Source organism: Alligator mississippiensis, chromosome 5 (genome assembly GCF_030867095.1).
Source record: "Alligator mississippiensis isolate rAllMis1 chromosome 5, rAllMis1, whole genome shotgun sequence".
Classification (NCBI taxonomy): Eukaryota; Metazoa; Chordata; order Crocodylia; family Alligatoridae; genus Alligator; species Alligator mississippiensis.
Window position 1 is genome coordinate 69,657,163 of NC_081828.1, and position 13,298 is coordinate 69,670,460.

General features: G+C 42.3%; 1 protein-coding gene across 5 annotated transcripts in view; it reads right to left on the reverse strand.

The window, feature by feature from the left end:
* NTNG1 (netrin G1) overlaps nucleotides 1–13,298 on the reverse strand; it is a 290,497-nt gene that overhangs the window by 82,525 nt on the left and 194,674 nt on the right. For all 5 annotated transcript variants that reach the window (XM_019479362.2, XM_014602090.3, XM_014602089.3 and 2 more), the window contains exon 4: nucleotides 568–740. In XM_019479362.2, the coding sequence (XP_019334907.1) occupies nucleotides 568–740 (173 nt within the window). The remainder of the gene's footprint in view (nucleotides 1–567; nucleotides 741–13,298) is intronic.

A 13,298-nucleotide genomic window follows, 5' to 3' on the forward strand; every position in this document is an offset into this window, starting at 1 on the left:
CTCCATATTTAATATGGCTATGGGTTATGAATCTTATTGTTTCTATGTTCACATCCAATTACTTGATGAATATTCTTTATGAAAAATATCTTTTCTATTTAGAAAAAACAGAATACAAGAACATTTGCAGTTTTGTTATATTTTATATGTTTGGGGAAGAATTTTTTCCAGTTTTCAATGAGGATCTCTTAACCTCTGACATGTCTATAATGGATATTTCATTGATATGAATATTAGTGGAGGACATGAAGGACATGCAACAAAGACTTGCAGTGTGTTAAGGAGAAAGAAATTTAGCACTTTATTTAATTATAGGTGGCCAAATTTTGACCTAGGATGCAAACACACAGTCTCATGGGGAGTTTCTTATATGTACATGAGAGCAGAGTTTAACACACACTTGCAATTAACCACCATAATTACCTCTCCATCAAATTATAGACATGACATTTGCTTCACAAACTGGGTAATATATAGGTGACAAAATTTAGCTAGTACTATTTTCCCCATGCCCACTGAGAAACAGAATTATAGCTATAATGAAATATGGAGCCTAAAACTACTCACAGATATTGGCTGTGCCTTTAGGTATAGGCAGATATGAGCCAGGGCTCCAAGGTTGGCCCTGATAATTCTTCTTGCATTTCCCACAGTCCGGGCCTGTAGTGTTATGCTCACATTCACAAAACAATTTTTTGTTTTCTTCTTTACAGCTAGTGGCATGAAGGTTACACTTGCACCTATCAAAGAGAAGGCAAGGTGTTATTTCAAGCTGACATTTGATTTCAGACTACTAAGGTCCTAGTAAAATACTCTTTATGGCAACCAATATATTTTTTCCTAAGTTTGTGGTGACAGTCTTATCGTTTTAACATGTCTTGAAAGAAATCAATCTAGCTCAAATTGGTTACATGCATAAACACCTTTATTGTGTTATCTTGCTGCTCAGCAGCCATCTAAAAACAGTAACTTCACCTGGACACCAATGGGCTGATTCTTTTCATACACATATCATTTTTTCACTGGTAAAGCATCACTGAAATCAACTGCTTCGTTTCTAATTTCTATTGCATGAGACTTAATAACCCTACAGAGAGCTGACTGTACTTATAATAAAGTTAGACATATATTTCACTTTTTGCAAGATCTGACCTAAAGTCATATCAGAATCAGGTCTCTGCTTTTTTAAAGACAGGTTCATTATTAAAAATGTAGTCCATAATACCATCTTTTACTAATGGGGAAGAGTTATAAAGATGTAAACTGATGAAATATTTTAACTTATAGCTATCCAATAAAACTGGATGCTCAAATCCAATGAGGTCAGATCCCAGGGAGGTGGGATTTTTTTTTCCAGATATCTAGTGTGAAATCTGTGCTGAGGTTTTCAAACACAATTTCAGTGGGTGATACACTAACCTTAGGAGGTCTCTAGAAAATAAGCCCAATTACTCTGAAAAAAAATGCTTACACAAAACAGCACTGCATACATTTGGAAAACTTTGCTAAGGTCCTGTTTTTTTCTCCATGTGGATAATAGATAAGGTGATAAATAGTAGGTACCAAGTGGTATACAATCTCCACAAAAATATATAATGAACTAAAAATATGAATGGAAAATGCAAAACTAACTTTTTGAAGAAGCGAGTTAGTATGTTTCATTATGCAAAGCACTGGCTTTTGCTTAGAAATGACAATTATTTTGAGAGAATTCTAACATATGAAACTGAAAAACAATTCTACCAACATGTTTCTTTTTCAAAACTGGAAATAAATTAATCAGAATTCTTAACAAAATCATTAATAAATCACAATATAATACACTGAAAGTAGAGATTTTTTTAAAGGAATCTAGGACATTTCAGCATGGCAATCTGGTTTCATAGATTTTGAAGCATTGTTATTTTTTTCTACTACATGTCAGAAATGGGTAAAATCTCCCTTTGATTGGTGCTGGAAAAGAGCTAGTTATTATGACTCTGGTTGTTTCTTTTCCTAATTATATATCCTGTGATCTAAAAGGTTTTCATTGGGCCATTTGTCACTTGTTCCATACAATGACCAATAATTAGAGCAAAGCCACACATGGAATGACCAAAATATTTACAAGTGCATATTAACAGCACTGCCAACCTCACTTCCATTTAAAGGGAATATAACCTGAAGCAAGTGGCTAGGCACACAAATCTCCCCAGGGTAAAACAAAGTTGCAATTGCCTAAGTGGCTGCTGGAGAAAATTCATACTGTATTTGCAATCTAGTACATGCTGTATGCATTCTACCCATGGTTAGAAATGAGACGGTGTGAATTGCTGTTATTTAAACAATGCTCACTCTAGCTGGAAATACAATCAACACCTTTTTTAAATTAAAATTTGTAAAATCTTTTTTTTTTTAACATGTAGGGGAAAGAAGAAAGAAGAGGAGGAGGAAGAAGAAGGAGTTCTGCTGAGCAGTGTTTAATTATGAGCTCTGCCCTGCATCTATATATTGCCTGCAGTGAATCACTTGTGGCGCTAATTTGACTCGGGGGTCTTTCTTCATACACTATTAGCACTTTTCTTGGAGGATGCACTTTGCAAACATACCACATCCAAAATACCCATGTTTAAAGAATCTTTAAGATGTTGTGAAGTCAAGCCCTGAAAAGTTAGGAAATATCAGTGTTAATGTTGTCTGTGACAGTCTGGGGTCCACATAGCCAGGCAGAAACAACATAAAACGATATTAACTGGAAGAATAAGTTTGAAAAGGGCCTGAAGCAAGTGAAGAGGAAAATGCCCCAAAAGGAGGGACAGGTGACAAAGCAAGAGGACATACTGGGGAAGGTTTTAAAAATCACTTGAAGCTTTTAGAAAAGAGAAGAAGAGTCAATGCTGCTTCTGTAAAAGGGTTTTTTAATTAAGAGCGGAATCAGTAAAAGTCAAAGTCAGCAAATTGACTTTATTGGGAAAAAAATAAAGCCTCCATGATTCTGAAAAGAAGCTTCAACACTCTATCCAGACCAAAAGAACTCTTTGGAATGAGGTGGATACAGAGGCAGGCAAAAGGTATGCAGGTATGTTTATTAATTTCTAGGTTGTATATGGAGTGGGCTGCTAAGGGAAGACTAATTGTATTTTAGAATCCTGAGCAGTCCTTCTGTGCATACTGATGATGTGTCAAAAAAGTCAAAGTGTAAGCTCCAAATTGGCTACATGCCTTAAGTTTTTGTATTTCCACAGGACCCTGACCTCCTTCAGTTAATACACAGTTATTTGCACTGTGGGAGAGAGGGGGACATTGTTTAACAGACATCACTTTGGATTCAAAACATTCTATTCATGTCTGATGGGTGATACTACGGTGTTCATGCCATGGCATCATCTGAATGCTTCACAAACATTAATGAATTTATCTTCCCAATACCCTGATGAGAAAAGGTGGCCTTTTTATCTTCATATTATTAACACAAGCTAGAACAGATTTTGAGCAGTCACATAATAATACTTACTATGATCTCCCAAGCTGGGTCTCTACTGCTGGCAATGGATGGAGGGAGGCATGGGCAATGGAGCCTAAGAGAGGGTGGTGTCCCTGCTGCTGAATCCCACTAGTGCCCGGGACTGGAGCTTGATAAGACTCCTGTGCAGTCCCAGGGCTGGGAACAATAATCAAACCAGCTCTGGTCCCAGAACACCAGTAGGGACAAGCAGCAGGGGCAGCATTAAAGCAGCTCTGGTATAGTCCCTGGGCTGAGACTGACAGTCAGCTGATTTTCAGTCTCAGCTCCAGGACCACACCAGATCCAAATGGAGACTCTAGAGCAGTCCCAGGGTTGGGAGCAAAAATCAGCTGATTTTTGGTCTCAGCCCTGGAGTGGTATCAGAGCCAGTTGGAGACTCCCATGTGGTCCTTGTGCTGCAATTGTTCATATTATCTCTGTGAAGCAGTCCAACGTTAGCTCAACATGTGTTATTTAATATGATCTGGAGATGCTCCTAGCTGGAAAAGGCTTAATTTTGCTACAGTATGGTATGATATGAGCATACTTAACAAAGTGTTATCCTGTTTGTATACATGGACACTCGAGTTGTAAGTACAAATAACACATGTTAAGTGTCTTGTGCAACATGGCCCTAAGGCATAGAGATTTTGCAATATTGGAAAAAGTGCGCACTAATTGTACCGCTTGTCACCCAAAGAGCAAGTTTTGTACAAGACACTACAGACTCGCTACAGAAATGTAAAAACATAGACCACCTTCCCAGCAACACACTCCTAGCCACCATGGACATTACCAGCCTATATATCAACATCCCACACCAGGATGGCATGCAAGCCTGCCTTACATATCTACAGGAACAAGATTACAACTCAGAATACAGGCCCAAAGATATTACTGACCTTATACACTTCATCCTCACACACAACAATTTCACTTTTAATAATCAACACTTCCTCCAGATGATGGGAACAGCTATGGGCACTAAAATGGCCCCACAGTATGCCAACCTTTTTATGAGCCACCTGGAAGAAGACTTCCTCAAGAACTGCACCATTAAACCCTTGCTATACTTAAGATACATCGATGACATCTTCATCATTTGGACTGAAAACCTACAATCTCTGACTGAGTTCCATCAGAAATTCAACAATCACCATCCCTCCATCCAACTTTCTTTAGAATACTCCAGCACCAACATCCCCTTTTTAGACACAAAGATCAGTATCCAGAAGGGTAAAATACAGACCACAGTATACAAGAAACCCACAGACCAACATACATATCTGCACAGAACCAGCAATCACCCGAAACACACCAAAAAAGCTGTGATATACAGCCAAGCCCTCAGATACCACCGCATCTGTACTGAAGAGAACACCCAGGATTGCCACCTCACCAATCTTAAAAAGGCTTTCACCCAGCAAGGACACTCCTCCAGAGAGAGAGATTGCACGTTTGAAAGAGCCACCTGGATACCACGTGAAGAACTGCTGCAGTACAGAAGAAAACCCCCCACAAATCGCACACCACTGGTTATGACATATCACCCCTCCCTTGAACCTGTACAGAAAATCCTCAAAAAATTGCAACCCGTACTAGAAAGAGACCCTATTCTTCAAAAAATCTTCCCAGAGCCACCCATCCTACCCTTCAGACAAGCACCGAACCTCGCCAACCTCATCACCAGAAGCAAACTTCCTCAACCCCAGAACACACCAAAAGGATCCAGACCGTGCCATGACAAGAAATGCAAAACCTGCCCCCACATCTCCACCACCCCCACTATTACTACACCCCACAACAGAGCCATCAGCATCCCAAGATCTTACAGCTGCACCTCCAGAAATGTAATATATCTCATCCAATGCACCAAATGCCCTAATGGAAAATACGTAGGAGAGACCAAACAACAACTGCGCGCCAGAATGAATGCACGCCGGAAATCTATCAAAGACAGAAATACCCAATTACCGGTGGGGGCACATTTCTCACAGGAGGGCCATTCTCTCTCCAATCTCTCAGTCCTGATCCTCAAGGGAAATTTACACAACACATCCCAGAGACGAGCCTATGAGCTCCATTTCATCAACCTCCTGGATACTAGAGATCAGGGACTAAACATAGACATTGGATTTTTGATACATTATAATCTGCCTGGCAACTGACTCCCTAGCCCAGCCCCTGGCTTCTTTACTTTTCATTCCATCCAGGAAGAGCATACACCAACTGCTGAAACTTCCTTAGCCTGACGAAGGGTTTTTGAACTCGAAAGCTTGCCTAATAACTATTCTCCAACTATTTGGGTTGGTCTAATAAAATATATCAAATTCACCCAAGGAACCTTGTCTGCCACTAATTGTAGACACACACCTGTCTGGAGTCAGCACAGCTGAGTGGCCAGGTAGCTCCTGACTACCTGAGTGGGCCTGAAGCCAGTGGGCTAATCACTTCCGGCTGGACCTAGTTATCTGCAATAGGTATAGCTATCTGCTTATAAGTAGGGAGCTACCAAAAGCGCGGTGGAAGTGCACTTCACAGCACCTCCTTTAATCTTGTTCTTTTTGTCACACACCCCTCCACCACTGATTGGCACAGGGGCCCTGCCAGCCCTGCTATGATCAGCTGGGAGGCACAAATGGCAGTGTTAAATTTGCTGCGGTTTTTGCCTCCCAGCTGATCAGCAGCAAATGGTGAAGGGCGGGGCTGACAGGGCCTCTCCAGCATTTAGTGGTGGGGGGAAGGGACAAGGCAAAAAGAGCAAGATTAAAGGGGCCTTTGTGCAGTGCACTTCTACCATGATTTAAGTAGGTCCTGACTATAAGCACCAGCTCTTTCAGTGCTCAGCAGGTTACTTAACAGGACAGACACTTCTCTACCTCGGATACCTCTGGTATCCGAGGTAGAGAAGACTTGGCTTATGGCAAAAATTCTTCGGAAGAATTTTTCCAACTATTTTAGTTGGTCTAATAAAAGATATCAGATTTACCCAATGAACTGTGTAGGTGTTTGCATACTTAACAGTGCTAATATTGTGCAGCAACCCCTTAAAAGGATCTTATGGCATTCCTGGTTGAGAATCACTGATTTGGTGCTAAGCCCTGACTGCCCATGTCATGGTGGTCTCCTGACATCAATGTGAGACACCTAGGACATGATTCTTTAGAAACCTTCACTTTTTTTATTGCATGTTTTGTATTTAAAACTTGAGTCAAATTCTTTTTCTTTTTAAGGACATTTTTTTGTGTCCCAGGTCAAATTAGCCAGATCAGTTCCAAATCCTTTGAATCGTTCAAGAACGATATGTGGCCCTACTACTGGCAGGTATCCTCCACCCCAATCTTTTCAGCCTGGGACTTCAGATACTTCCAAATCTTTGGCCGGCATCCTACATGCAGGCCCAAACCTGGGGCTTGGGGTTCAGATGGCTCCAGGTTTTGCTTGCTCTCAGCCATATGGCCGCAGGAGGAAGCTGGGAAGGAATCTCCCATTTCCATAAAGTTGGTGTGTAGCCAAGATCCTCCCACTGGAAGCTGGACAGTGGGAAGCTAACTATGAGGCTCTCGTAGGGAGTCCTGCCTGCAAACAGACAAGGGTGCACCCTCCACTACATAGTGCCATTTGAATTGCATTACTTTGGTCATGGTATTTCCCCTGCCAGACTCCAATTCCTTTTTTTTTATTTTTAAAGAAATGTTTCATGTTCCAAGCCAAATCAGCCAAAACAAGTCCAAATCCATGACTAGTTCACTTGAATTACAGTTCTGTGTGTGGCACTTCTGCAAATCTGGCCCCAGTTGTCTTGTACTGGCATCCAGCAAATGATGGACACATGATTACTGGTGAGTTGTGAATATTTTGGTTTAAGTTACTTGCCTAGATACAAAGGAGCTGAGAGTATGCACAGTTATCCAGAACACCATTTTTAACATTTCTAATTATAAAGCCTTCCTCTCTCCTCCTGTGGTCCCCTTCCTTATTTATGACATGCTTTCCAGTTCCTATTTCTCATGTCTCACGCTGCTCTACCCCTGTTCCTATTAACTCCCACATTCATACATGCTCCTGCCCTCTGCTCTGGTCCAGTCCTAGTTTCTGCTTCCTTGACCCTCTGATTTTACCCAGTCTCTGATGTCCTTTTTCACACTGGCATAAAGATGATCTACAGTGGGCATGTCTACATGAGACAATAACTGTGCAGTGACTAATACTGCGCAGCAATGCATCACAGAATAAACGGTGTTAATACACTACTGCACAGTATTATTAGGCTACTGCACAGTAGTGTCACTAAAAAGGTGTTCACTGGCACTATTGTGCAGTAACTCTGGTTACCCTGCATTTATTTAGTGCTTGCTTATACAAGTACTAAATAAATGTCCAGTAACCACTGCGCAGTAGTGTCTTGTGTGACACATCCACTATAAACATGAAGAATTTTTAAAAGTGTGGACAAAACACATTCTTTCTTGGATCTCATTCTTAGGAATAATGAACCTTTTTATTTGAAACACAGTGAAACATTCAGCCTGAGGATCAGGATTTAAAAATTCTGCCTAAACTTTTTAAGTTGATAAAATCCTAAGCAACTTAAAACAGGATCTTATAATCTAAAGTATCAGGCAATGATCATAATAGGTGGTGTAACCTGACCTACCTGTAATAAATACATGTGCCCAATCCTGATTTTCCTGGTGGAAATCACCACAGTACTATCCAAGTTAATGAACATATGCAGATTGCCAGCTGAGACTTGTATATGAATTTGAAACCCCCGAGCACCCAGAATGTAGCACTATATAAGTAATTGGAAAAAAGATTCCTAAATAAGCACAAAATGATTAAAAGACTAGGAAGAGAGATGGCAACATTCTAATTGGATTCTAGAGGCAGGAACAAATCTGAGCATGACTGAAAATCAAAACTGTTCCAAGAACTGCGTGGTTGTTTATTTGAAATACACGTGTGGGGGATGATGACTATATGGTAGAGGAGGAGGAGAGTAGAAATAGACATGAGGTCCTATAGTTACCCAACAGTGTTAATTAAATAAAAAGGCTCACTAATTCTGTGGAATCCTAACCACCGTATTAATTTAGACATGATTATGTGCTATTTGTCCAGAGAAGAATATAAAGGACAGGTGGCCAATGTGGCTTCATAAGGGACTACTTAAAGCTCCTTAGTTAAAACATAACTACTAGTGTTATCAGAGACACTTAATACCTGGTGAGGAAAAGGGATGGCTAGAAAAAACTACTAAGAGGAAGAAATAAAGGAAACTATGAAGCTAAACATCCCTGCTCATCTAGAGCAGGGCTGTTAAACATATGGCCCACAGGCTGGAGCCATTCAATTTGGCCCACCAATTACCAGTGCAGCTGGGGGGAGTGGCCTGTCACAGAATCCAGGACCTTTGAGCCCCAGTGGACGTAGTGATCAGCAGCAGGACAGCAAACGAGAGCTGATACAGCTCCAGTTGCCCTCTGGCCACTTTGCCCATCCACTCTGCCATGGCCCCACCTCACTGGCCATTAGCCCCCATACAGTGGGGCTGGAGCCACTGCTCTGGGTAGGAGCAGCTGCTGTCATTGCTGCCACAGGTTTTTTGTGACCTGGGATGGATCTGACTGACCTGCAAGGAGCCATGCGGTCCTGGTCTGGCCAGGAGAACAAGGTGAGTTTGACACCCCTGATCTAAGGATAAATGTATCATAAGCATTAAGCAGCAGCGTATTTATAAGGGGCAATTTTTTCACAGAAAAAACCCCCAATTATTTTTCCTGACAAAACCACACCATAATTTATGAAGGGGATACTGTAGACCCATGGTTCTCAACCAAGGTATTGCAAGATCATTTTAAGGGTGCTGTGCAACATTAGCACTGTTAGGTGTGAATCTTCTGCATGTGATTCACAAGATAAAACCAGAGATTTCAAATTGGAATCCAGATTGTCCAAAATATGTTAACCAGTTATGGTCTTTTTGAGTTCTTCACAACAGAATTGCTACTAGTATTTTCTTGTAGTCAAAAAATGAGGGGAAGCTGAGAGTTCACCTTTTCTGAGGGCTGCCTTGAGTCAAATGAGGGGTACTTTGAAAATGAATGAGAACCACTGCAGTAGACAGAGCATATTTATATTTAAAAGACTTTGTTGTGCACTTTGATGTGTCTAGAACAGTACTTGAAAACTGTATTGGAAGCAAAAGGTAAAGGCAAAGGAGTAGGTATTGTGCATCCAAATCACCTTTCATGGATGACTACTGTAGGGATACTGCAAGGATCATACAACTGTTAGATCTGATCCCATGGAACACTATCATTAATGATATAGAAGTGAGAATAAACTGCATTTCGATGAAATATGAACAGCATACTAAATTAAGAGAAACTTTGAATATGATTGAAATCATACACAGTGGTCCAAAAGAAGCACAAACACATGTAGGAAATAATATGTGATCCAGATAACCTGAAACATAGAGCCTGATTTTCTTTTTACTTGTGCTTGTTTTATGCTTTCACTCCAATGTCAGGGAAGTACTCCTGACTTATACCAGTATAAGAAGGATGAAATATTTTGGTAGCAGAGGGCGCGTCTACACATCGCCATATGGGAACGTTGCTTTGGTGTCATGCTTTAGTACTTCCTTTTGGTTACTGCACCATGCGCCTGGTGCACAGTTAAATTTTGCCACAACGTTGCTGTAGCAGCGTTGTGACGGCGGCGTGCCACCATCACGGGCACAGGGGGAGACAAGGAGGGGTTGTGGGGCAGACGCAACCCCGAGACAGAACCCCAGACGGGATTACTTACCTCCGGGAGAGACAGTGGCGTTGGAGCTGAGACTGTGGCAGCAACTGCAGCCGCAATTACAGCAGCGCGAGCCGGCATTACTCCAGTTATTTAAGCAGCTGTTCCCAGTGAGGGAGACAGCTGAGCCAATTGTGGCACGGCTGCCGCAGGAGAGTTTAAAAGCCCCGGCAGCACCCGCGGGGAGGGGGGAGCGAGGGAGAGAGAGAGAAGGCAGGCAGCATGTCTGGCGTGCTGCGGCTCCCCCCTGGGAGAGGCACCAGCTAGGCTGTGTCGTACCCACATCGAAGACAGAACAAGGTTGGAAGCCTCTGACAGAGGCAGGTAACCAGAAGCTCCCTGTCCTATCACAGGTAGGGAGCGGGGAAGGGCCAGTGTCCCTCTCTGGAGGAGGGAAGCAGGGGGAATGACAAGGCACCCTGCGTGGATTAGCACGGCCCCTAAGGGAAGCAGAGACAGGGACAGGCGAAGAAGTCCCTAGTGGCCGCTGGGTACAGGATATCAGCCCAGGGAGGCTCCCAGCCCAGGCAGAATATTATTTCTAGGAAGGGGAGAGAAGAAGGACATCAAGAGCTAGCAGAAGAGCCAGCGAGATTAGAGGACGGGCTGGCCAGGTGATACAGTTAGGCCCCGGTCCCTACATTGTGGGGAAACCAACGACAAGCAAGCCGGCAGAGGACCGCAGGCTACCATCCCACCAGCATGTGATCGGCTGGCGAGTGGACGGGGTGTAGGGGTGGCGGAGCCCCAGTGAACACCAGAGGCGACAACTGTGAGTACACCCGTGTCGGGGAACCCCTCTGGTAGAGAACTCCACTGAAACTCTCTCATAATCATACATAACAGCAAAGTCGTGGCAAGCGGGACGAGGGAGGGGCTACCTAAACGACGGGTGATACTAGACCCGAGACATCCGTCATCACAAGCGTCCTATACCTGGGGAGTGCACTACTATGGCAACGTAGGTGGCAATCATGTGTAGATGCATGTGATCACTATGTCTCTGTGGCACACTGTACGGCGATGTAGCGCATTGCTGTTGCTGTAGGGCAATGTACAGATGCACCCAGAAAGTAGCAGTAATATTGAGAGGGACCAAGAGGGTAATACTGGACAGAAAATTAGACATGAAATCACAGTGCTCTGTACTGTAAAAAGGCCAAAGAAATGTTGTGCTGTACAAAGTGAAACATCACATTCTGAAGCAGAGGAATAATATTCATTTTCTATATTTCTCTAGGGATACTACACTTGGAGCAGTCTAGTTTGTTCTGGGTGCCTCATTACAATGTATGCATTGACAAACTGGAGAGAATTCAGAGAAGGGCAAGACATGCCTAGAGTGCTGAATGGAAAGATATATGAGAGAAGAATGAAAGAAATAAACAAGAAGCACCTTGATTTAGAGGTGACAAAGTGTGATTATAAGGGTGCAAACATTGAGGGGAAGGAAATATTTAGGGTTGCGCAGAGGGAAGTGAAAATATAAAAGGTAACATTTGGTGGCTTAGGAAAAAGCATTCTGACAGCAAGATATAGTCAGTTGTTGAAGAGTCTCAAAGGGAAATGGCAGAAGCACTGAATTTGAGACGTTTCAAAAGTAGATGAGAAAATATACTAGAAAACAAAAGAAGATGGACTCGATGGCCAAATACAACTCACAGAGACCTATTCTTTTACATCAAACCAGCATATTCTGGTTTATTGTGCCAATCAGCTCCACAGGCCTGCACTTAAGCATCATTTGAGCAAGATAGAGGTGTGAGATAGAGGGTTCACAGTAGTCTGCATTTTTACGTGAGGCCAAGAAAGTTATGAAGAGCGCATATGCCTCCTTTCACTTCTTTAAAACTATCATATACATATATATGGAATTAAAAAAAACTTTTATTCATCTATTCAACTGGTCAAAGTAACTAAGCTGGAGACCTCACAAAGCCAAGTCCTTTGACATCAGACCAACAAGCTAAAGGTACTGAGCTAGTAATATAAAAAAACAAACAAACCTTGTCTCAAAGCTTCTGACCTAACAGCCTCAAAGAGGCCTATGCCTTAAAGTCAATTTAGCAAGCTAGAGGCATTGATGACCCCCAGCTGGCCAAGAGTGACCTTTTCCATAACGTCAGGTCATTATGCTAGAGGTGCTGTGCTACTGAGCTCATAAAGCCCAAGCAAGGTAACACTAGTTCTTTTGGACCACTGAGTCCCAATCCCTGCTTTTGCAGACAGTCATTTATCCAAAGAATCCTAAAAATTTTCTTCTCTAGCCCTTCATGGACAAAACGGCTCCCTACAATTTGCCACATTAAAAAAGCAGGGGAAACAAAAGTACTGCAAATGCCTCGCCTTTGTGGCTTGAGAGATTTTGTGCTCCAGATAGCCGAAGAGGGCCATGTCCCATGCTTCAGAGGAAAATTCCTCAGAGCTGTCACCAATCTTACTAGGGGAAAAATGTCTTCATGATCCCACATCTAGTGATTGGTTTGACTCTGGGAAGAAGAGCTTCCAATTAGGATTCTTAAAGGTTGGCAGGAAGACCCAGATACCTGAAACAAAACTCCCACCTCTAGTTGCCTAGTGCTTCTGAGGAAAACTGGTGGAAACCAACTCAAAGAACAAATAAAACAAAACTATAAAAAACATCAAAGCATACATTGTGTGTGTAGAGGGAGGGGGGAGAGGGAAGAAGATTTCCTCCCTGCAAGTACCGAAAGCCCAGAAGCATGGGACTACCCAGTGCATCCCCTACAGAGGTAGTTACCTTTCAAATCTAAACACCTGATCTGAAAGTTCTGCTTCCCTCCCACCCCCCAAAAAAATCAGTGATTGCTCCAAGCATGAAATAATCAAAAAGATTATATTTTACCCTCACAAGTACACAGGGAAAGGACATTAATATCAAACTTTGATGTGGTCAGTGTATATGCATTTTAAGGATTGTTTGGCCTGGTTTGAATGCAAAGAGCTTAGTGTTAATGTTAAAGATAATTAAATATAC